The sequence below is a fragment of the Pan troglodytes genome, chromosome 4 (genome assembly GCF_028858775.2).
Source record: "Pan troglodytes isolate AG18354 chromosome 4, NHGRI_mPanTro3-v2.0_pri, whole genome shotgun sequence".
Lineage (NCBI taxonomy): Eukaryota > Metazoa > Chordata > Mammalia > Primates > Hominidae > Pan > Pan troglodytes.
Window position 1 is genome coordinate 147,086,223 of NC_072402.2, and position 24,857 is coordinate 147,111,079.

Consider the following 24,857-nt stretch of genomic DNA (forward strand, 5'->3'; position numbering starts at 1 on the left):
ATTCTCCTGCCCCAGCCTCCCGAGTAGCTGGGATTACAGGCGCACACCACCAAGCCCAGCTAATTTTTGCATTTTAGCAGAGATGAGGTTTCACCATGATGGCCGAGCTGGTCTCGAACTCCTGACCTCAAGTGATCTGCCCACCTCGGCCTCCCAAACTGCTGGGATTACAGGCATGAGCCACTGTGCCCGGCCCAGTTTCTTATTTTAGCCATAATCTCACTGAGTAAATATGGATTTCATTTATTTTTATATATTTATTTATTTTTAAAGACAGGGACTCTGTCACTCAGGCTGGAGTGCAGTGGCACAATCATAGAACCCTGTAACCTCAAACTACCGGTCTCAAGCCTCCCACCTCTGCCTCCTGAATAGCTAGGACTACAGGTGTGCACCACCACTCCTGGCGAATTTTTTTTTTTTTTAAGAGACGGGGTCTCAGAGTCTCACTATGTTGCCCAGGCTGGTCTCAAACTCCTGGCCTAAGCGATCCTCCCGCCTGACCTTCCAAAATGCTGGGATTACAGGCTTGAGCCACCCCCAGCCTCCGGGTTTTCTTTATTCTGAAACTCATCCCTAACTTTATTTTCTGCCAGAGGAAGTCTGTTTTTCACAGCGTGATAAACTAGCAAGTCTGAGCTGCTGCTCTTGTCTTCTTAGAGGATGAAAATGGGAGTTTATCCCTCCTTTTCTCCTTTCTGAAAAGAGAGTAGATGAAACCCTCCCCCGCCTTTTGGCTTTTAGGAAGCAGAAAGCAGAGATATTAACTATATAAAAACTGCAAACACATAAATAACAGCAGTATAGAAAGCACAGGGCTTGTGTCAGCATATGAATAGGGTAGCGTCTTACCACCCTGGCCGCATGCTTGGTCAGCAATTTCCAGCACTTGCAGACACTGCAAACGGCTTCCCTTATCTCATAAGATGGTTACAACCACCTAGAAAGGTGGAGCAGGATTCTTCGTCTGTGTTATAAAAGAGGAAACAGACACAGAGAAGATACAGAGCTAATAACGCAGAGGCTGGACATAACCGAGATCTTCAAAGCTTCACTTTGGTCTGTTTCATCCCTCTGCCGCAGCTGGGCCCTGGTCCTGATGCTGAGGACCCGAGGCGGGCACACCTGCCCCGGGCAAGAATGAACCCAGCCAATGAGGAGCCCGCATGCAGGGGGCGGAACGGGGAAGCTGCCAATGAGAGAGCCTACCCCGAGAGAGATGGAGCTAATGAGGGCCTCGTGTTGGAGAGGGACGGCGGCTCGGCCAATGCGGAGCTGGGTCTGGCGCGGCAGGAAGGCGGGACTGCCAGTGGGGCGCCGGGGCGGGGCGGAGAGCCGAGCGCCAACCCGCTAGCGCCTGAACCCGGCGTGCTGCCCGCTCGCCGCCCGCCATGGCCCGCGCAGCCCCGCTGCTCGCCGCGTTGACCGCGCTCCTCGCCGCCGCCGCTGCTGGCGGAGATGCCCCGCCGGGCAAAATCGGTGCGGGAAGGACGCGGTGGGGTTCCCAGCTGGGGAGGGCCGGCGGGTAAAGGGTTCTCAGTTCTCAGCTAGGTGGGGTATAGGAGGGCGGCTGGGTGAGGGAGGGGTCCTCGGAAAAGGAGCTGGGTGGAGGAGAGGCGCCGAAGGGGACGCGGCAGGGAAGGTCCTGATGGGGCCGGGGCATGGCATGTGAAGAGGGCCACCTAGGACGGAAAAGAGGCCTGGGCAGGACTGGCCGCGGATCTCACCGGGATGTCCAGGGTCGCTGAGCATCTGCCATGGTCCTGGCTGTTGGCTAGGCGCCCGGGTGACAGAGGACAGAGAGGCTGGGCGATGGCATTCCCAGAGGTTGGTTGAGGGCTCTCTGTGTAGCAGACGTGGTGCTGTAGTTCCTGCTGGGGGTACAGCCCTCACAGTACAGGGAAGTCCGTGCTGAGCTGAGGAAGTACGGTGCATGCAGAGGAGGGGCGCTTCACCCTGTCTTTGCGGCCCTGGGAGGGCTTCCTGGAAGTAACATCTAAGCCAAACCACCCCCAGGTCGATAGGAGACAGTCCTGGCAGAGACAGAACACTAGGTCTGCTGGAGATTTGCTGACAGAACGGGGAACTTTTAACAACAGTCTTTTTGTTTATTGTGTGTGTGGTTTCCCCAATACTTTATTTTGAAAATGTTCAGATGTACAGCAAGAATTTTATAGTGGTCATCTGTATACCCACCACCTACATTCTGCCATTAACTGCTGCTATACTTGCTGTGTCACATAACTATCACGCACTGTTCTAGACATCCACGAATCCAGCCTACATTTTGATGCAACTCCAAATAAATTGCAGACATCAGGACACCTCACTAAATACTTCATCGTGCATATCATTGACTAGAGTGTCATATGTGTTTACAGTTGCTTTTTTTTTTCCTCCCTCAACAACTGTCATTTTAACTACATGACTCGTGAAGATTTTCAAGTCCCTCACACGTGATATTCCCACAGGCAGAGATCCTGGGCTTCGGGGTGGGAGGACAAAGACCCTATTCCGCTAGGCCACTCTCCATGCACCCCAGTTGGCAGGAGTGCCTGGAACATCTGATAGAAGCATCACAAACTTACAGGGTCCAGTGCAGTGCTAAAGCTTCTTGTGTAGCAGAACCACAGCCCAGGCCATACAGGGTTAAGAAGACTGAAGCATGCCAGAAACCAGTTTGAGACTGAGAGTTTAGTGCTTGCCAAGAAAAGAGAATCCTGAGGCTAGAGTAGCCAGAGAAGCCCTCATGGAGAAGGTGGAGTTTGAGCCAGGCTTTGAAGGATGTGGAAGAGTTAGGCAGGCAGTATCCATGAGTGACCATGTGTTCTCTCTGTGTCCTTAGATCGTTTGAATACAGTGTGGCTAGGAGTAAGCAGAGTGTGCTGTGGGAATATGCAGGGCACTCCCCGTTTTCTTAGGAACAGGCAACAGGACAGGACATTTCTCACCATTGGGGAAGGAGCAGGACCTCCACCCAGCAGAATTGCTGCATTGTGGCAACATGGAGCTCTCTGCCTCCTTCCTCCCAGCTGGCCCTTCTGGCCCCATCCAAGAGTCATCCAGAGCAGGACACTTGGCAATGCCTCACTGCCCTTCAGCTTTCTAGATTTTCCTCAGCCCTCTGACAGGAGCCTCTGTTCATCCTTGGTGGTTTGGACTCTACCCACAACAAGAATGCGGATTCCTGTTAGGATGGCTTAATGCTTGTGCTTCTGCAGGACCAAATCTGAGAACCCCCAAGTGGCATCAGGACCCTCTAAACCCACCCATATAGTTCCATATGCTGCCCTTCTCATGCTGGTCTCTTTGCAGAGTGTGCGTGTCCTCTCACTGACAAAGCTGATTGTCCTCCAGCATCTTGCATGAAATCTTATTTCCCCAAGAAGTCTGTGTCCCCACACCCTCTGGGGCAGAATTCACTGCTTCCCCTTCAGGATGTCCTGGAACCCTGTTGCACTTCATCATGGGTTGTCGTTGCTAATTGCGCAGGAGTCTGTCTGCCCATTCCATGCTGGGGTCCTGGGGGACAGAAGCCTGTTTGATTTTTCGTTGTGCCCCAGGACATCTTACTGTAAATTAGAGAATTGGTGTCAGTTGTGTTAAATGAGCTGGTTCACAATGAAGTGGTGTCTTCTGCTTCCTGATCTTGGGCAGCTTCTAGGCCTTAATATCAATTTCTCTGGAAAAATGGGTAATTTGGGACTCTTTGCACATGGAGGGGATGGGAGCACAGTGGTTAAAATAAAATCCAAAGCTGTCTTGGAAGTGGCTTTGTAAGTACTGAGAGAGGAAGTGGTTTATTCTTTCAACACAGAAAAAATACTTCATGAACTCTACTGTCCACCAGGATCTGGGGACATAGTGACCATGCACTCTCTCTCTGTCCTTAAATAACTTGACTACAGTACGGCTAAGCAGAGTGTGCTGTGGGAATATGCAGGAGGAACACCTGACTCACCTCAGGTGGGTCAGTCAAGCCAAGTTATAGGTGACATCTGAGGGCTGTTGAAGCCAGTGAGACACAGGGTGATGGCACTCCTATCAAAGGGAACAGCTCGGGCAAAGGCCCAGGCATGAGAGAACAAAGCTATGTGCCCACAATAAGAGAAGCCGAGACAGACAAGAAGGTGGCATCTTGGGAGGGTAAAGCAGGAAATGGAATGAGTAAGCAGAGGCCAGATCATAGAGAACCTGGTGCCGTCTGAGGATTGCCTGTGACTTCTGGCAGGAACTGGTACTCTGTGGGTCCAAATGGGTCCAGTAAGGACAAATTACACCAGATTTATTTAATTTTCTTTTTGGGTAAGGCCTCTGGACTGTCTGATGAGAAGAGAGTGGTGTTTCAGATACATGGTGAGCAAAAATTATAGGTAGGGTGGTAGTCCAGTTCAGTAGCTTCATAGCTGGTTTATAGTTCTCTCACTGGACTGTTTAATGATTAGTGTCAGGCGAGGCACAGTGGCTAATGCCTGTAATTCCAGCACTTGGGGAGGCCAAGGCAGGAGGATCACTTGAGCTCAGGAGTTCAAGACCAGCCTGGGCAACATGGTGAAACCTCATCTCTACGAAAAATATGTCGGGCATGGTGGCATGTGCCTGTAGTCTCAGCTACTTGGGAGCCTGGGAGGTTTGCAGTGAGCCAATATCATGCCATTGCACTCCAGCCTGGGCAACAGAGCCAGATCCTGTTTGAAAAAAAACTGATTGATGTCTGTCCAGGCAGTGGTTTCCTAGCAGCACCTCCAAGCCCTGTCCCAGGAAACATTCTTATCAGTGACTTCGATGAGAATAGTGATGGCATGTAAACCAAGTTTACAAATAACAGGAAGGCAGGAGGTACAGTAAAGACAGTGTATGATAAGACCCAAAAAAGCTGAAACTTTGTAACAAGATTTCAAACTGGAATATAGTGTCCTGTAGGGTAATGAACAATCCATCACAGAGTACATTCCAGTCTCTTTTTTTTGAGATGGAGTTTTGCTCTTGTTTCCCAGGCTGGAGTGCAATGGCACGATCTCAGCTCACCACAACCTCCGCCTCCCAGGTTCAAGCGATTCTCCTGCCTCAGCCTCCTGAGTAGCTGGGATTGCAGGCATGCGCCACCACACCCAGCTAATTTTGTATTTTTAGTAGAGACGGGGTTTCACCATGTTGGTCAGGCTGGTCTCGAACTCCTGACTTCAGGTGATCTGCCCCCCCCAGGCCTCCCAAAGTGTTGTGATTACAGGCGTGAGCCACCGCGCCTGGCAGATACATTCCAGTCTTGACAAACACAGACATAAGGATGATTTAGGTGTCCGATAGTAGGTTGGACTAGACCAGGAGTTGGCATACTTTTTCTGTAAATGGCCAGAGAGTAAATATTTTAGGCTTTTCAGGCCATGCAGTCTCTGTTGCAGCTACTCAACTCTGCCTAAAATGAAAACAGTCATAGACAATAATTGAAAGAAAGAGCATCATGGCTGTGTTTCAATAAAACTCTAGTTTGCAAAAACAGGCATCTTTCTGGATTTGGCCTGCAGGCTGTAGTTTGCCAATCCCTGGATTAAGGCCTGGTTTCCAAACACTGATCACTGAACAGAACTGGTCAGTAACTTTTAACAATTCATAGGGAAATAAGAAAATTAGAAGCAAGGTAGTGAGTTTTATATAAAACTAAATTTATTCTCTTTAATTGGTCATCCTGACTTTCAGTATTCTTTGCTGGTCTTTTGCTGCAAAATACCTTTTTCTTTATGAAACGAAGGTATAGTAGGCAGCAGTTTGCAGGTTTGCCTTTGCTTATTAATAGCTCTACTGACAACTCAGTCTGCAGATTTCCTTTTGGAAATGTTATAAGCCTAGGAAATTTAAGCACCTGGGAACTACCAGCGCAGGAGGACACAAAGTGTGAACTGCAGCCTCTCACTCTCATGTTCTGTCTCTCTTCTTCCCTACCTCCCGGGCCTGCTGACAGCGGTGGTTGGGGCTGGGATTGGGGGCTCTGCTGTGGCCCATTTTCTCCAGCAGCACTTTGGACCTCGGGTGCAGATCGACGTGTACGAGAAGGGAACCATGGGTGGCCGCTTGGCCACCATCTCAGTCAACAAGCAGCACTACGAGAGCGGGGCTGCCTCCTTCCACTCCCTGAGCCTGCACATGCAGGACTTCGTCAAGCTGCTGGGTGAGTGGTCAGTCCTGGGGCTCCAGTGCCCAGCGCCCTGGGGCTAGTGACAGCACTGGGCCCTTCTCAGACTTCCCAGACCATCAAGGCCAGAAGGTCATGTGGCCCAATCTCATTTTACAGATGGAGCAACAGAGACAAGAGAGGGGAAGGAACTTGCCTGAGGTTACACAGTGAGTTAGTTGCAGAGCCGGGATTAGAACTCAGGTTTGACTCCTAGGCCAGTTTCTTTCCTTTTCAATTTGCTGCCTCTAAATAATCGTGATTATATCACCTTCCACATGCTGGTGCTTGCCAGGCACCTTCTGGGTGGTATGTAGGCATTACCTCAGCTCCCCTCTACCAACCTGCAAGATGAGTGTTATATCTCCTCTTAAGGCAACTGAGGCTCAGAAAATGTATAGATTTAAGCTAAAGCCATTACAGCGAGAGGTGGGATTCAAACCCAGCAGCATCTGTCCAATACACGTTCTGTTTGATGCAGAAACTCTGCTTCTCAGAAGTGATGCTACAGGTGGTCTTACAGATGTGCAAAGTAGCATAGATACCAAGTTATTCATTACAGCATTGTTTGTAATAGCAAAAGGCTGAAAGTATCCTAGCTGCCTATCCACTAGGACCTGGGGTTAAACAAATTATTGTATAACTACACAATAGGCTGTTCAGCAGTCAGAATGGGGAAGTCTTTATGCCCAGATACAGGGCAATCTCCAAGATACAGTGTATTGTTAAAGTGGAGAGCAGTGTGTGTAGTATGTGGGGGTGGGGAAGGAACAAGTCATAGCAGCTCTGTCTGTGTTTAGGAGTCCACTGCTCTGTCAAGTTGCAGAGTGCAGGATGGCTGTAAGGAGCTAGGATAACTTCCAAGTGATCTCAGTGCCCAAGGCCACCATCTCCAAACAAGCCCAGTGGCTGTCACCCCCTGGACATTCTGGGATAAAATCTGAATTTCCCTCACTTGTGGATCCTCCTGGGGAAAAAAAATGTAAAATGTTACATTATTTTCATTTTCATTTTTTTATTGACTAGGTAGTCCACACATTTTCCCAGTGCATCTGTTTACTGTTTATTAACAAGCAGCACAAATGAACAAACCATAGCATTTGTGTTTCCTTTAATGGACCAGTCCATTTGCATCAAGAGGGCCCCAAGTCTTGGAGGGGACCTGAGGGGCTCCTCTTTGTCTCTGCAGGGCTGAGGCACCGGCGCGAGGTGGTGGGCAGGAGCGCCATCTTCGGCGGGGAGCACTTCGTGCTGGAGGAGACTGACTGGTACCTGCTGAACCTCTTCCGCCTCTGGTGGCACTATGGCATCAGCTTCCTGAGGCTGCAGATGTGGGTGGAGGAGGTCATGGAGAAGTTCATGAGGTAGGGCTGGCAGAGCTGTGGGGATGGCGTTCCAGGGGAACCGAGAAGAGGTGGGGGAGGAACCAGCTTGACTGTACTTTGTGAAAAAGGAAAAGGTCCTTGCTGAATTGAGCCAGCACAATTCAGTGCAGGCTCAGAGCAAGCCCCTGGCATGAGGAATGGCCGTATTTGGTCCAGTAATGGTCTCCCTAGTATTGTCACATTGACTCTCATTTTCTTACCCTCTACTACACTGATACTAATAAAAGCATGGGTTGCAAACTCAGTCGCTTAACAAGGGCTGAACTGGGATGTGAGTCAGTGAATCAGCAGGTGGAAGAGAGCAGAACAAGGCCCCCTCTGAAGGAGGCAGCCAGCCCTCCACCGCAGCCATCTGCAGCCAGCCGTGTACAATGCCCACCTCATGTGGCTAGATCTACTCACTTTTCAGAAGAAGCTAGAAATCCAGAGTCGTGTGTGAAATCTTTTCAGTTTTTCAACATTTGCAACCAATTCATCTTGTAAGCCAAATGAAACACTTCTGCAGGGCAGATGCAGCCTGTGGACCACTCATTTGCAAACTTTGTTATCCTCATTTTTCCATCTAGAATAAACACCTTTCTTCACCACTCCTCCTATCCTTGGGCTCCAGCCCCCTCCCCATCACCTTTTGTCCCAGATATGGAGGGCAAGTGGTCTGTTCCCGCCCTGTTCACCAAGCTGTCACTCCACCTTTCCCCAAAGTCCCTCCTGAAGGTGCTCCCTGCTTCCAGCCTAAGGCGCAGGGGCTGCTCCCCGGACCCCATCACTGTCTGCCTCCCTTCAGTGTCACTCAAGTGTGGCCTGTGCCCTCCTGCCCTGGTTCCTGGCACTTCTTCACTCCCTTCCCATTCTATAACTCTGCTGTTTATAGCACTTCTTCCTTATATTCTCCAGATGTCACCCAAAGCTTATTTCCTTACCTCTCTTTCTGATATTTTTCTCCCTTATCAATTATATCCAGACCAATAATGTTGACTTCTATGTTTTATGGGAAATGACTTCTCCCTCTCAGCCCTAGTTTCCTCTTCACTTCCAGACCCACATTTCAACTTTCTGGACACTTCCATCTCGTGTCCTATTGATAACCAAACTCAACATGTTTACAAAAGAAGCCCTAGAATGGGCAACATTTCAAAGGCCAGCCAGTCAGGAAATCCATCGATGGTTCCAATCCATGCTAGTGAGGTTGCATGAGTGATAGAGCGACAGGACATGAGCCTGGGGGTGAGTGGGAGCCCTGTCAGATGAAGCCAGAGGAGAGGACAGGCTGGACTGGCAGAGAAGGTGACAGTATCAGCATGAAGTTGCAGTGTGTCATCAGGTCCTAGAAGCTGTGGCAGAGCTGACACTGTTGGAGAAGGAGATGTGTCAGCAGGGGTGGGCCATAGCCCCAGCTGGGTGAAGAAAGGGTTATGAACTATGACCTCAGGCAGGGAGTGGCTCACAGCAGTGATACAGTTGTTACTCAGCACAGCCGTGATGTGAAGCCAGGCCTAGAAGGATTCCATACCTTCACACTCCCTTTAGGTGGGACAGGCCCGCCACAGTCAGAGAACAGGTGCCGGGGAACATAACCAGCCTCTTCTCCCACCACTCCATGTAGAGGAAGTGATGGGTTCCTGGTGGGCCTCCCAGGCACTATAACCCAGGGGCAGGTGGTCAGGCAAAAAGCCTTCCTGCACAAGGACTCCAGCTCTATGTGTCTTCTAGGATCTATAAGTACCAGGCCCACGGCTATGCCTTCTCGGGTGTGGAGGAGCTGCTCTACTCACTGGGGGAGTCCACCTTTGTTAACATGACCCAGCACTCTGTGGCTGAGTCCCTGCTGCAGGTGGGCGTCACGCAGCGCTTTATTGATGATGTCGTTTCTGCTGTCCTGCGGGCCAGCTATGGCCAGTCAGCAGCGATGCCCGCCTTTGCAGGTAAGCGTCCAACCCTTGGCCTGCCCACCTGCCCCTCCTCCACCCAAGGTGCTCAGAATGGGCTGGGGGTCCCCATAATAACCTCACTTTTATCCAGCTCATTACAGTCACATAGGCACTCTGCTGCCCCATCCTGCCTGATTCTGGGACTGGCCATGAGTTGGCAGGAGATAGTATCACCCCACTTCACAGACAGTGAAAGCAAGGCTCAGATCACAGGTCCAGTGTGTTTCTACCACTCCCAATTGCTTCATAATCCCTTGCATGTGTGTAAATGTTAGAGCTGAGATAATGCTCTGCTCTCTACACTTTGGTTTCAAGAACTGCCCTGTTGAGGCCTTTGAGCCACTGTGAGAGCACCTCCTCTTCCCAGCTCTTCACGGGGGTGGCTGGGCCTGTGTGTAGCTCACTGTCTGCTAGCACAGACCACAGGAGTGGAGAATGTAGGCTTCACAAGAGCAGGAATCCTTGTCTATTGTTCCCTGATACATTGCAAACACAGAACAGTGCCTAAGTCATACTAGGCACTCGGTATATTTTTGTTAAATAAATGAATGCAAAGGTTTACAATAACAAGCACCTCCCTCGTACCCTCGATACTGTTCATCTGGCTCTGCACATGCTGGCTCCTTCGCAGCCTTCAGGCCCTGCCTCAGTGTCGCCTCAGTGTTCCCTGCTCACTCTTTCAGTATCTTGTGTGTCTCCTTCATAGCATTTTTGTGTAGAGATATATAGAATTCACATACCATATAATTCGCCCATTTAAATTGCACAATTCAGTGGTTTTTAGCACATTTGGAGTTCTGAAACCATCACCACAATCAATTTTAGGACATTTTTATCACCCCAGAAAGAAACCCCTTGCCCTTTAGCCCTCACCTCCCCAACACCCCCCGGCCTCCCAGCCCTGGGCAGCTACAGATCTGCTTTCTGTTTCTGTGGATTTGCCTAGTCTGGGCATTCTGCATAAATAGACCTCACAATATGTGGTCTCTGGGAGCTGGCTCTTTCGTTGAGCACAGTGTCTCTCCCCCATAGCATTGTGCACTTTGTTGTACTTACTTGTATGTTTGCCATCTCCCCATGCCCATGGTTGGGAGAGTTTTGCTCTGGCAGGGAGGCCCAGTCGAATAGTACTGGACTCCCCAGCCCTCCTGCCCCACGGCCCTGACAACCTATCAGCACCCACTTCCCGCTTTGCCCAGGAGCCATGTCACTAGCCGGGGCCCAAGGCAGCCTGTGGTCTGTGGAAGGAGGCAATAAGCTGGTTTGTTCCGGTTTGCTGAAGCTCACCAAGGCCAATGTGATCCATGCCACAGTGACCTCTGTGACCCTGCACAGCACAGGTGAGTAGACAGGGCGGGAGTGGGCAGGCATGCCATTCCCAGCCAGTGGACAGACACTTCTGCCTCCTTTGTACCTCAGCCCTGGTCTGTGATCCCCCTGGGGAGTATTTCCGAAAAAGCATTGAGAAGCCCCAACCCTGCCAGGTGACACTAGAGGGTGCTGTTTCCCCAATTCAGATGTCAGCCAGAAAGCTGAGACTTCCATCGACCCAGCCTTTTTCTGTTGACCGATGAGGACTTTGAATGACATCCTTGCCCACGCTCCCCCAACTGGCCAGCGGCGGAAGCAGAGCAGAAACTGAGTCTCCTGACTCCATGCCCCTTGCTTCATCTGCAGCCGCATCAGCATGGAGAGGCCAGGACCCACCATTTAGACAGCCCTGCTGCACCCTGAGCACCAGGGTCTCGTTGTACCTCAATGCTGGACCCCAGTAGGGAGTTCAGTGGGTAGAAGCCAAGGGAAAGTTGACTTTTGTGCTCTTTTCTTTCCAGAGGGGAAAGCCCTGTACCAGGTGGCGTATGAGAATGAGGTAGGCAACAGCTCTGACTTCTATGACATCGTGGTCATCGCCACCCCCCTGCACCTGGACAACAGCAGCAGCAACTTAACCTTTGCAGGCTTCCACCCGCCCATTGATGACGTGCAGGGCTCTTTCCAGCCCACCGTCGTCTCCTTGGTCCACGGCTACCTCAACTCGTCCTACTTCGGTTTCCCAGACCCTAAGCTTTTCCCCTTTGCCAACATCCTTACCACAGATTTCCCCAGCTTCTTCTGCACTCTGGACAACATCTGCCCTGTCAACATCTCTGCCAGCTTCCGGCGAAAGCAGCCCCAGGAGGCAGCTGTTTGGCGAGTCCAGTCCCCCAAGCCCCTCTTTCGGACCCAGCTAAAGACCCTGTTCCGTTCCTATTACTCAGTGCAGACGGCTGAGTGGCAGGCCCATCCCCTCTATGGCTCCCGCCCCACGCTCCCGAGGTTTGCACTCCATGACCAGCTCTTCTACCTCAATGCCCTGGAGTGGGCGGCCAGCTCCGTGGAGGTGATGGCCGTGGCTGCCAAGAATGTGGCCTTGCTGGCTTACAACCGCTGGTACCAGGACCTAGACAAGATTGATCAAAAAGATTTGATGCACAAGGTCAAGACTGAACTGTGAGGACTCTAGGGAGAGCCTGGGAACTTTCATCCCCCACTGAAGATGGATCATCCCACAGCAGCCCAGGACTGAATAAGCCATGCTCGCCCACCAGGCTTCTTTCTGACCCCTCATGTATCAAGCATCTCCAGGTGACCTACTGTCTGCCTATATTAAGGGTCCACATGGCGGCGGCTGCTTTTTTTTAAGGGGGAAAGTAAGAAAAGAGAAGGAAATCCAAGCCAGTATATTTGTTTTATTTATTTTTTTTAAGAAGAAAAAAGTTCATCTTCACAAGGTGCTTCAGACTTGGTTTCTTAGCTAGAAACCAGAAGACTAAGGGAGGGAATATAAGGCAGAGAACTATGAGTCTTATTTTATTACTGTTTTTCACTACCTACTCCCACAATGGACAATCAATTGAGGCAACCTACAAGAAAACATTTACAACCAGATGGTTACAAATAAAGTAGAAGGGAAGATCAGAAAACCTAAGAAATGATCATAGCTCCTGGTTACTGTGGACTTGATAGATTTGAGGTACCTAGTTCAGAACTCCCTAGTCACCATCTCCAAGCCTGTCAACATCACTGCATATTGGAGATGACTGTGGTAGGACCCAAGGAAGAGATGTGTGCCTGAACAGTCGTCACCATATCTCCAAGCTTCCTGGCAACCAGTGGGAAAAGAAACAAGCGAGGCTGTAGGAAGAGGGAAGCTTTTCCTTGGCACCTAGAGGAATTAGCCATTCTCTTCCTTATGCAAAGATTGAGGAATGCAACAATATAAAGAAGAGAAGTCCCCAGATGGTAGAGAGCAGTCATATCTTACCCCTAGATGTTCATCCCAGCAGAAGAAAGAAGAAGGTGTTGGGGTAGGATTCTTCAGAGGTTAGGCTGGTACTTTCTCATCAGACACTAGCTTGAAGTAAGAGGAGAATTATGCTTTTCTTTGGTTTTTCTACAAACCCTTAAAAATCACTTGTTTTAAAAAGAAAGTAAAAGCCCTTTTCATTCCTTTTGGACCTGTTCTTTTCTGTAATGGAAGAACTAAGTCTTAGGTTCCCGGGGAACAACCACTACATTAGTATCTTCTGGGGAAGGGGAGGGAGCCTTGAGAAAGATGCAGATGCCGAAGCCCTACCAGCCTTGCTAAATCAGGCTTTAGGGAAAGGGCCTGGGTGCCCAGAGTAACAACACTGCCAAATGCATGGGCAAAATACCCTTCCAGTTGGTGGAGGCCCAAACTGGCTCTGAGGTGGTTTTTACTGTGCCAGGGTGATGGTAATGGCAGTGAAAGAAAGTACAAGTAGCATGCACTTATAGATAACTATAGAAATTATGAAACTGACACATCAGTAAGAAGGCTTTTTTTTTTTTTTAAGAGTTTCATTCTTGTTGCCCAGGCCATAGTGCAATGGTGTGATCTTGGCTCACTGCAGTCTTCGCCTCCTGGGTTCAAGCAATTCTTGTGCCTCAGCCTCCCAAGTAGCTGGGATTACAGGCACCTGCCACCTTGCCTGGCTAGTTTTTTGTATTTTTTGTAGAGATGGGGTTTCGCCATGTTGGCTGGGCTGGTCTCAAACTCCTAGCCCAGGTGGTCCACCCGCCTTGGCCTCCCAAAGTGCTGGGATTATAGATGTGAGCCACCGCCCCCAGCCAAGTAAGAAGGCTTTTGATGAAGTGGTAGAAAACCAAATTCAAATTGACTTAAGCAATAAAAAGTTTTTATTAGTTATCATGGCTTTAAAGTCCAGGCATAGAGCACTGTGCAGTCTTACAGTTCCATGATTTCTCTCATAGTCAAAGATGGCTGCCAACAGCTCCCAGGAAGAGAAGGTCTTCTCTCATAAGCACTGAACCAAATTTTGGACTCTGGGCCAGTTGGACCACCCCTGAACCAATTCCTGTGGTCAAGGGAATGCCACATGCTGATTGGCTTGGGATTCAGATACGAGACTAGTAACCATGATGCAGGCAGGGAGGGTGTGAGATTAAGCTGATTGGCTTAAAGCAGTCAGGTCCTATCCCTGGAGCAGAAGTGGTCTCATCCAAACTTCAAGGTCAAAGGGGGAAAGGGTATTGGAGAGAGAGCCACAATGTCAGCCACATGCAAATGGGGCTCTCAAGTCCAGTGAACTCGAAGTGTGTAATGGCATCTTTTCATGGTCTGTTTGAAATGAAGATGGCATGCGCTGTCATGGTGTAATTAATAATTGGTATTGGCCCAGCACTGGACAATACAAAACTTATCCCTGATAACCACCCCTCCCTTGCATCCCTACAGAGAATTTGTGCACAGAAGACACAAACCAAGGCAGTTACATTTGATCCTCAGTCCTTGTCTGGGCTTTGGCTCCATGCCCAAGCATGACTGCATTGGAACTGGCTATGTCCTTCAGAAACCTTCTTTACCTGGGTAGGCCCAAACAGCTCAGAACTAAAGCCAGCCAAAATGCCCACAATCCCTGCCTCCCCAAGCCCAAACCTGATTCCTTGGAGGCAGGGAGGAAAGGACAGTTTCCAGAAATAAGAACCAACAGGACGCCTTTGCCCCAGGGCTCACCCCAACCTTCTCAGGCCTGGACAGAAGCCCCCAGCAGTTCACGGAGCCCTGGAAGAAGAGAGCATTTGCAAAGACAGCCAGACAAAACAGGTAAAGGGCCACACATCCTCAGTCCTGGATGCAGTGTAGTAGACGTTTAATACCCTTCATGGGAACTCTGCCTCCTGGAGCAGGTGACCCAAGCAAAATTTCAGGACTTTGGGGGATAAGGGGCAGCTGTAGAGGGTAGAATGGGGGTGGGTGATTGGCAGTGGGGGACCTGGGAGGTTGATAAGGAATTCTTTGTTCTGACCCACCTATGAAGGCATAATAGAGGGAGGCAGGAGGCAGATCTTGGGCTCCCCCTAGAGGCATCTGTGCACTCATTCACCAAACACGGCGCCCCTATCCGCTCTGGACACTGCCAGGTGCTGGAGGTGCAGTGCTGAGCAAGGGATGAAGCCCCTGTCTCATGGAGTGCAAGCTTCTCGCTAGAGGAGGCAAACATGAAACACACTTAGACTCAGACCAAAGGAAGTTCCAGGGTGCTGTGTAGAGCCAGCTCTCCAAAGGACCTGAGCTCCCTGCTGCTGCCTTTAAACTGGGAGCCTGGGAAGAGCCAGCTGGGACTCGGAGCTACGCCAGTGGTCAGCCCAGCCACCAAGGCCAAGCTTCTAAGTCACAGAATGGTAAGCCTGGAAAAGACCCTAGAGGCCCCCAAATCCCATTTGTTCGTTTCACGGATGAGGAATCTAAAGCCCAAAAAGAGGAAAAGGCATCATCCGTATGAGACTAGCTGGTGTTTATGGAGCATCTGGGGGCTCCTGATGCTTGGGTAGAAGTAAGACACCCCCCTCCTACCACAATGAGGGGTTTCCCCACCAGCCCCTATGCCCCAGAGCACCTAGGGTCTCCCAGGACTACAAGCAACCCTCTTGCAGCTCAATTCTTCCCACACCCTCACCCCACAGAAAAGGCTTGGAAGCTGTGGGCCCTTCATGTGGGGCTGAAGTCTTAAGACCTGGAGAGCAGCCCCAAGGGTGGAGAAGCGGCTGCTGAAGGGATCAGCATGCGCTGGCACAGGAAGTCTGTTTTCCATGTGTCTGGAACCCAGCCGAATCTTCCTGGGGTAATTTTAACCAGTATCCACTCTAGAACAATACCAAAAAAGGTAAGTTACTTACCACCCCAGGCAGGCACATACCTAATCACTGGCCTTTCATGAATTAGACCCTTAAGACATTCAGAGCTAAAGCTGCTTTAAGCACTAAAGTTAGAGCAGCCAAGCCACATATTCCTGTCCTGGGCGGTTGGCCCTTTTATTAAAGTTAACTCTAAAGTGCTAGCTATTCTTACCCTCAGAATATAGTCTTAGCCCCTCAGCTGTCTTGTGGGAGGGAAGGTATTTTTAGACCCTAGAACAGCTGATTTGGGATGTGCTGCAAGGGTTAGAGGGCCCAGGGGGAGGATTGAATTGCTAGGGGACAAAAGGGGAAGTGGGGAGTTGCATCCAGGGGACTCTTGCATCAAGAGTCAGCATGGGCTTTAGGATATATTAGTCCACACTGCTGTTTTTGGCTTTTTTTTTTTTTTTTTTTTTTGACAGTCTCACTCTGTCACCTAGGGTGGAGTGCAGTGGCACAGTCATGGCTAACTGCAGCCTTAACCTCCCTAGGCTGAAGTGATCCTTCCACCTCAGCCTCTCTAACACCTGGGATTACAGGTGCATGCCACCATGCTGGGCTATTTTTTGTATTTTTTTTGTAGAGATGAGGTTTTGCCATGTTTCTCAGCCTGGTCTCAAATTCCTGAGGCTCAAGAAATCCGCCTGCCTCAGCTTCCCGAAGTGCTGGTATTACAGGAGTAAGCCAACACACTGCCATTTTTGATCAACAAAGTATCTTAATATAAGCCAGTGGTTCTCAAAGTGCAGAGCCCAGACCAGCAGCACCAGCATCACCTGGGAACAACTGTTTATATATTAGAAATGCAAGAAAAACACTGCAAAAAAATGCAAAGTATCAGCCTCCACCTGAATCAGAACCTCTAGATGTGGGGCCCCGCAAGCTGTTTTAACAATCCCTCCAGGAGATTCTGATGCTCACTAAAGTTTGAGAATCACTGATATCAGCAAACCATCTAATAAGATCCCCTTTTGGACAGGGCTGGAAGAAAGAATGATCTACATTGACACCTCAACTTATGAGTGTCTGTTCAAAACCAGGAATCCTCAGCTCAGAAAAAGTGCATACATAAAAATTTCAGGGATGCACTATCCCAGGTTAAAAGCACCTGCTCTTTGGCAACCTGGAGGCCTTTCTTTGGGTCTAAGTCTGATCTGCAGAGAATCTCAGAGCTGAAAAAGACTTTTTAGATCATCTACTCCAACCAGAGCAGGGGTCTGCTCCATAATACCTTTGAGAAGCCTGGTGTTAACACTTTCAGAGATGGGGAGCTCCCCGCCTCAAAAGAGCTTGTTTCCAGTGACCCTTAAGTGGGTAGAGTTAACTCTTGTTAACTCCTATATTGGTTTATAGCAACCAAGCTACATTAACATGGCTGAAATATAGACTTATAAACCCAGATTAAAGGAAACACATGGGCCGGGTGTAGTGGCTCACACCTGTAATCCCAACACTGTGGGAGGCCAAGGTGGGCAGAAGTCTGATCTGCAGAGAGGCCCAGGAGTTGAAGATCAGCCTGGGCAACATGGTGAAACCCGATATCTACAAAAAATACAAAAATTAGCTTGGTGTAGTGGCACACACCTGTAGTCCCAGCTACTTGAGTGGCTGAGGTGGGAGTATCACTTGAGCCTGGGGAGGCTGATGCTGCAGTAAGCTGTGACTGGGCGACTTCCGCCCTGGGCGACAGAGTGAGACCCTGTCTCAAATAAAGGAAACACATAATGGCCCTAGGTGGTAGAGGTGAACACATTATTTTCTAATAGGCCACCTCAGTATTGGAGAACTCAGAGTGATGAAAAATCATCCTTTATATTAATCTGAAATCTACCTCCCAGGAACCTCCTACCCTGACCGTGGTTTTGACTTCGAAGCCACAAAAAGCAAACCCAAAGTCTTGCTTTCAAAAGTCAGTGTTTACTTTTCATAGGCCTTTCTTGGCACAAAGGTGCAAGGAGGATGGTCTTGGGCTGCTGGCCTGGCTTCTGGGCCAGGTGATTCAGAAGATGCAGGTGCAGCCCACAGCGATGGTCTCCATGACTGCGCGCTGGCGGCAAGGCCCTGTGCGGGGCAGTGGCGGGCAGAGGCGGCGGCGCACAGGAACCTGGCTGAACACCGGCACGCTCACCATGCTGCGGTCCTCCTGCATGGTGAAGGGGTTCACACAGCCCAGACACAGGCACCGTGCCTCCGGCAGGTCCACAGGGATACGGCTGGGGTCGTGGTTGATGCTGCAGGGAGCGGAAGAAAGAGCAGAGCGGAAGGTGATCAGGAAAGGGCCAGTCAGCACCCATACTCCACACCCCTGCCTTTCCTAATCAGAGTTTTAATTTCCACAGCAAGACTGTGTTGGGCTGGAGGAAAGGCAGTAATCAACTCCATGTTCCACATGAGGAAACTGAAGATCATGGAAGGCAAGTCGAGAGCCCCAAGGTTATCCAGCTTCAAGGTCACCAGTCACCCAGCTTCCTTCTTTCGTGCAGCCAGATGCCCATCCCAGTACTAGGTTGCGCTGTGGGGATTGTGGAGTAGCTTAAGGCCTCCCTCTGCCTGCCCCACCCCCACTGTGTTTATATTGTTGGGAAACTTAATCCACGGAAATAAAGTGTGGATTATTTTTATTGATGCCTAATTTCCACTGGCAAAGAAGTCAGGAGGTCTGGGTTCTATTCTGACTTAATCTCCATTCATTCAACACTTACATGCTCACCACATGAGCAGTTCTGTCCTAGATTTTAGGTATTCATTGATGAACAAAGCAGACAAGTTCCCTCCTGGTGCTCTCAGGGAGCCTTGCATACAGGGACTTGCTTTGTGACCTCTCCTTTTCTGCACCTCGGTTTCCCCATCTGCTAAATACGGGACAAGGAAGTGGGTGAACTGGACCTGTGGACATGTAGAATTAGCATCACCTTATGCTTGGGAGCTTGCTAGAAATGCAGAACCTCCTAAATCTGAAGCTGTATTTTTATCAGATCCCTGAGTGATTCATTGGCACAATCAGATGTGAAAAGCTCCGTTCTGGAGGATCTTTACCGACCCTTCCAATGGTCACATTCTGGAGCTGCACTGTCCAATGCAGTAGCCACTAGCTTCATGTGTCAAATTAATCAGGCTGAGCATGGTGGCTTTACGCCTGTAATCTCAGCACTTTGCGAGGCCAAGGCAGGTGGATTGCTTGAGCTTAGGAGTGTGAGACCAGCCTGGGCAACATAGTGAGATCCTGTCTCTACAAAAAATAAAAAAAAATCAGCCAGGTATGCCTGTGGTCCCAGCTACTTGGGAGGCTGAGGTGGAAAGATTGCTTGAGCCCAGGAGGCAGAGGCTGCAGTGAGCCGAGACCATGCCACTGTACTCCAGCCTGGGTAACAGAGTGAGACCCTGTCTCAAACAAAAAATAAAAAAATTAATCAAAGTTCATCCCTCAGTCACAGTAGCCACATGTCAAGTGCTCAGTAGCTGCATAAGGCTAGTGGCTACCATACTGGACTTTACATCATCACAGAAAGTTCTGGTGAACAGTGCTATTCTAGAGTCTCAGGGTATATGTCATGTGGCTGAAAAATCTCTGGCCTGGGTTTGTGAGTGAGGACCTCAGGGTCAGCCCTTTCCTTCATCTTTGGTCCTTACTATGGGTCAGGCACTGAGCAAGGAAGCGGAGCTACAACCAAGAGAGGACGCTGCTGCCATCGTTATCCAGGGCAATGGGTCTTGATTCCCAAATCGCAGCCTGCTGTGCGCCCTGATCACGTGGAGCTATAGGAAATAGCATTTCCTGGGCCTCACCGCTGGAGGTTTGGATTGGGCATGGGAATCCCTAGGTGATTCTGATGCCGGCACTGGGAAGGCCCAGGTCCAGCATAAGAGACAGACTGGAACACCGCATGGAAGCACCACACCTGAGAAGGGCGTCTGAGGCCCACAGAGCAGAGGAAGTGACATGTGGGGAAAGCCTTGCAGGCACTTCCACGGAGACTTGAAGAACAATAAGGGCAGTGCTCTGCATGGATATCTCACTTAACAAGACTCTGAAGTACTACTATTGCCTCCATTTACATTGAGGAAACTGAGGCCCAGAAAGGCTAATCCATTTGCCCAAAGCCTCACAGGCAAGTAAGAGGCAGAGCTAGGGTTCGAACCCAAGCACCCAGACCTCTGAATCTGAGATCTTAACCATTACAATGACTGGGGCACAGGAAAGGTCCCCACCCCCCAAAGACAGCTTGCCACCACTGCCCAGCCTACCTGTAGCCCCAGGGAGACAGGCTTCTCTTGTTGGACATCCACAGCTGCAAGTTGACCTCACACTTTCTCTGGGCCAGCTCTGAGCTGTTCCTCAGCTGGGCCACCATCTCCTCGATGTTCCTCTCATACTCCTCCATGCGGGCATACGGTTTCATCCGTGACACCAGGTCCAGTGGCACCTGGTGAGGGCCAGGGGCCAGGGGCCCAGGCCGCCCTTGCCCCTTCCTCTTGCTTTTGGGGCTCCTGGGCTGGCCCAGCCCCAGGAAGATGGAAATGGTAAGAAGAAACAGCTGGGGAGGAAAGCCACAGGTCAAAGGTGGGAGAGCCAAGTCTCTTTCTGGGCCAAGACTTGGGGTCCATGGTCCTTTCCCATTACTCTTAGGGGTCTCTCAGGCTCAGGTCTGACTCTGCCCACCATCCCCCAGCTCTCCCTCCTCAAATTACCCCGTTTCCTCTCTCTTGTGTGTTCCAACCTCTGGTCTTCTCTCAGTCTTACTCTCAGCATGCTCCTTCCTGCCACAGGGACTTTGCACAGCCTCTGCCTGCAGCATTCTGCCTCTTCACCTCCTGGACACCTTCCCACCCCTCGTGTCAGCTTTAGCATCGCTTTCTTAGGGATGCCTCTGGACTTTCTTGGGCTCTCATAACCCACACACCTCTTGCATGACTTCAGTCTTAAAGTTTGTGTATACAATTCTTTTATGTCTGCCCCCAACTCAGCATGGACTCCGTGGGGGCACGTGTCAGTTTCCACACACTGTCATATCTCCCGTGTCTGCGCGATGCATTCAGTGAACACTCACTGAGTAAATGAATGGCTGTCCCCATCGCTGCCCTTCTGTCATTTATGTCTAAGAAGGAAGACAGTGAACAAGAAGACAAACACCCAAGTGTCCCTAGCGACAAGTCCAGGATGGGCCCATTCAGGGTGTGGCTGGAGAAGAGTGGGGCCTCCTGCTTAGCTGTGCTGGGACAATGGCCTGGGAAACTTTTCTGGGGAAGGGACATGTCAGGTGAGGCATGGCAGGCATGGGCTGAGGGAGTTGAAGTCTTGCAGGTGTGGGAGGGGTGGGTTGGGGGAAGATGAGAGAGGAGGTTTGAACTGGTTAAGAACTTTGCTGCGGCCGGGCATGGTGGCTCACACCTGTAATGCCAGCAGTTTGGGAGGCCGAGGCAGGCAGATCACAAAGTCAGGAGATCGAGACCATCCTGGCTAACACTGTGAAATCCCATCTCTACTAAAAATACAAAAAAATTAGCCGGGTGTGGTGGCGGGTGCCTGTAGTCCTAGCTACTTGGGAGGCTGAGGCAGGAGAATGGCCTGAACCCGGGAGGCGGAGCTTGCAGTGAGCCGAGATCACACCACTGCACTCCAGCCTGGGCGACAGAGCGAGACTCCTCTCAAAAAAAAGAAAAAAGAACTTTGCTGAATCGAATGGAATGTTGATTAAGAGTGGGTGGGAGGAAGAGGGGATGAGATGAAGCTGGGGAGATGGGCAAGTTGTGGGCTAAGGATGTCCTGTCCGCCTGCACTGCCCTTCTCCCCTGAGCCTTCCCTCTTCCAGCCATCCCCCAAGCCCTCCTCACACACACACACCCTCGCCCATTGCCATCCACTTCTCCCTCCCAGCACCAGAGTATCAGGAAAGCCTTTGGCTCACAAGGAAGAGGACTCAGGCCCGGCAGAAGCCAGACTCCCCAGGAATCCAGAGAGAAGGGACAGTGCCTGCGTGTGAGGCAGAGCTCCCAGGATGGAGGCACCTCTGACTCCTCTTAAATTGAGATAGGCTCCATATGTTCCCTGTATGCCTCACCTCACAGCCCCACAGCCCCATGGCCCATGCCTGCTTTATCCAGGCTACCCAGCAAGTCTTGACCCTAGGAAACAAGTTTCAGCAGAGCCCCTCTTGGCAGAGGTATTTGCTGGCACAAAATCTGCAACAGAGATTCAAGTTGCTAAATTCTTCCTTTTTGGTCCTAGATTCTAGTGCAGAAAAAATGTCTCCCTAACAATAGGCTCTCTCTTTAGAGTTTCTCACAGGGCATTCTTAAACTCTGGCTCTCCACTCGGAGAAACGTAAAATAGAATCAAAGTCCCCCTCCCTCACTCTCCAGATGGGACACTGAGAAACAGAAGGACTTGCCCAAGGTCACACAGCCAGGACCTCAGAAGCCGGGTCTCTGGAAAAACCCCGATAACTGAGTTTGCCGGGATCTCCCCAGACGCCTCTGGTCTGAAAAGGCTTCAGTGTGCCCCGGCTGAGCTCCGTTCAGGAGCCTGCACTGCTGGCCATGGCTACAGTGACCAGTCTCTGTTTCTTTCTAGTCCTGGGGGAGAAGACAGAGAAGTTGCCTCTGCAGATTCCAAACCAAACAGAGGCAGCCATTAATCAATAGGAAAGAAAAACTGACATATTTGGGCTCTTAAAAAGGGGTGGGGGTGCGGCAGGGAAGCGCCACGTACCAGGTTGTGAGGCCAGTCCATTCCGCCAAGCTGCAAGGTCAGCCTGCAGCTGCTGCCCGCCTGGAACCCCAGATGCCGCCGAGAGAATGGCAGCAACAGGATAGAGCGAAGCAATTATAGCTCAACTGGGGGCTGCTGGGGGAGTGAGTGGGTGGGCTCGTCATCAGCTGGGAGCCTTGGGCCCCCGGCTGGCTGAGCCTAGCGCAGTGGCAGGCGGTGAGGGGCGTGGGGGCAGGCCAGGAGCCGGGCTGAGGTGCCCAGGGGCTGTTGACCGAGGGACAATGCCCTGTGTGTCTGGTGGGGCTCTGGCCGGTGGCACCTCCGCCTGTGGCCTGCGGCCGGCCGCCCAGCCAGCACCCACAGGGCCAGCTAAGACAATCAGCTTCGTTTGCTTAGGGGATGGCAAGGGGTTGAGGGTGGAGGAGGGATGGGCCGTTGGTTGGTCAGGAGAGCAAATGTTCTCAAATTGTGCTGGCCAGGAGTGGGACACAGGCCCCATCTCCCAGGGAAACAGCCTCAGGCACTCCAGCCTCTGCCGGCCTCAGGTGAGTTCAGCAGCCCTAGGAGACCAAAGCCCCACCCTTCTAGATCACAGTCAAGGAAACTGAGGCTGGAGCCAGAAAGGGACTTGTCACTATTAACAGTGAGTTAGAGGTGTCAGAGCTGCTATTCTCACCCTGTCCCCATCCAGGGCTCTATCCACCACCCCATGTTGTTTTTCTTGGGAGACTTTCCACACAATTTCAGCCTGCTGTGAACATATTTCTGAAGCTGTATGCCCTCACTCTGGCCAAGTTTCAGATCCATGAGGACTTACGGCTGATTGTCCTAGCCTTCCTGACACAGCACTCTCCCTCCTGGGGTGGTCTCCGCTCTCAGAGACTGTGTGGCTGCATGTGAGCTTTACTGTCAGCCTCAGTTCCCTCCTCCGTAAAATGGTGGGTGTATCCAGAAGTAGACGGTGGCCTGGCCCATTCCCTCCTGAAATCTTTCTGAGCCTCAGTTCCCACATCTCTAGAATGGGAAGAATCATGGCACCCTCTTAAAACTGCTATAAGGAATAAAGGAAATCACCTATGTTAAATAGCTGGCAACAGTACCTGGCACATAGTAAGTGCTCAATAAACACTTAGCTATTTATTATAGAGATTATTATAAAATAATTGTATAATGATTATTATAAACATTAGTTGTTCTAATTAGCATTAGAGGTAGCATGGTTCTCATTTCTCTACTGACTCTCCCTTCAACCCCCTCAGGCCCACCCTCCTGGCTGCTGAGAGAGGTCTAGGCCTCCAAGATTCAGGCCACAAGTTTGTGAGGTCGGATGACCTCAGGGTCCAAAGGTCCTGGAATCACACGCTCAACTGACCACCTCCTCTGGCCAATGTCTCTCACCTCAGGTGAACAGCCCAGCCCAATGTGAGCGGGCACATCCACCCAGGGAGGCAGGAATGGCGGGAGGGAATGTGAGGAGGACAGAGGAGGGGCATTGTGAACAGATACTGAGGACGGCCCTGTCGTGCTGAGGGCCGGTCTTGGCCATTTACAGGAATCGTCCGAGGGGAAGAAGGCAGGGTGAGAGGCGCTCCTGAATGTCACAAGATTAATCTGTCCGGGGCAGGCTTCCACAGCATAACTGAGATGCTGGCTGGGGCTCGAGCATGAGAGATGCCACCATATTTGGTCAAATACTAGACAGGGCTCTATTCTACCGTTGGAAACTCCAGAGGGAGGGGTACTCTGAAAATACCTCCTCAGGCAACAAGGGCCCCGCCCCCACCGCAGGCTGTCCCAGCCCCAGCCCCACTGGCTGGGCGGCCTGGCTGTGTTCTGTGCTGGCTCTCTGCACACACTCTGCTGCTGCTAGCAGTGGGGTCCCACAGACATGCAACTGGGGTGACCCTCCCATATCCACAGAACAGTGGCAAACTAAAAGATGGATACTGGGGTATGGGGGACCCCTGAAACCAACACATTCTCCTTACCTGCTGGAAATACGCACCCCTCACTTCTGCCTCCCCAAGCCGGGACTGACTTGTCAGCTTCCCCTGCTCCAGCTGCAGTGCTTGCTACTTTAGATTTCAGGGTCCCAGCCCCAGAGATGCTGAAGTAGCAGCGCGAAAATCTGCATCTTAGCACGAGGCCAGTTTGGGAGCTGCACGGGTCCTCACCCATCATCTGGCCCCCTCCTCCCACCCATTTTACTACAAGGAGACTTGGATAAGGGAGGGTCCTACCCCAGCTCACACAGTGCGTTTGTGCCAGAGCTGGGACAGAACTCCGTCTCCTAAGTCATTCATTGTTCTTCCCTCAGACTTTATACAAACAGCTCTGGGCCAGGCTGGGCCTCCTTGCTGGCCTGGTGGAGACCAAAGAGGCAGGCCAGTCCTTGTGGGGGCCCCAGATCCTTCACAGTGGGGAGGGGAGCTTTGGGGTCCCCTGGCAGGTGCTGTGAGGAGTCA

General features: G+C 51.0%; 2 protein-coding genes and 2 long non-coding RNA genes across 5 annotated transcripts in view; 2 read left to right on the forward strand and 2 right to left on the reverse strand.

Moving 5' to 3' along the window:
- Positions 1–1,266: 1,266 nt before the first annotated feature.
- On the forward strand, positions 1,267–12,971 carry PCYOX1L (prenylcysteine oxidase 1 like). The gene is made up of 6 exons (XM_054684695.2): positions 1,267–1,479; positions 5,960–6,166; positions 7,359–7,533; positions 9,265–9,476; positions 10,682–10,822; positions 11,315–12,971. Exons 1-6 carry the CDS (start codon positions 1,392–1,394, stop codon positions 11,974–11,976), a joined length of 1,485 nt encoding a protein of 494 aa, XP_054540670.1. The 5' UTR covers positions 1,267–1,391; the 3' UTR covers positions 11,977–12,971.
- LOC129144029 (uncharacterized) lies at positions 7,264–8,944 on the reverse strand. Its single transcript, XR_008548109.1, has 2 exons — positions 8,475–8,944; positions 7,264–8,116 (listed from the first exon to the last, which is right to left on the reverse strand). It is a non-coding gene; the product is annotated as an uncharacterized LOC129144029 (long non-coding RNA).
- A 1,762-nt stretch (positions 12,972–14,733) lies between the features above and the next one.
- LOC134809986 (uncharacterized) lies at positions 14,734–18,304 on the forward strand. The gene is made up of 3 exons (XR_010157036.1): positions 14,734–15,188; positions 15,471–15,670; positions 18,023–18,304. It is a non-coding gene; the product is annotated as an uncharacterized LOC134809986 (long non-coding RNA).
- Positions 16,263–24,857, reverse strand: part of IL17B (interleukin 17B) — a 49,799-nt gene continuing 41,204 nt past the window's right edge. Inside the window, exons 1-3 of one of the 2 annotated variants that reach the window (XM_001163413.6) lie at positions 22,393–22,930; positions 19,929–20,218; positions 16,263–17,914 (exon numbers count right to left, since the gene is read on the reverse strand). In XM_001163413.6, coding sequence (XP_001163413.1) covers positions 17,683–17,914; positions 19,929–20,218; positions 22,393–22,413 — 543 coding nt within the window. In that variant the 5' untranslated portion in view covers positions 22,414–22,930 and the 3' untranslated portion in view covers positions 16,263–17,682. Of the gene's footprint in view, positions 17,915–19,928; positions 20,219–22,392; positions 22,931–24,857 lie in introns of those variants that run through there. The other variant, XM_016954018.3, reaches the window with a different exon arrangement.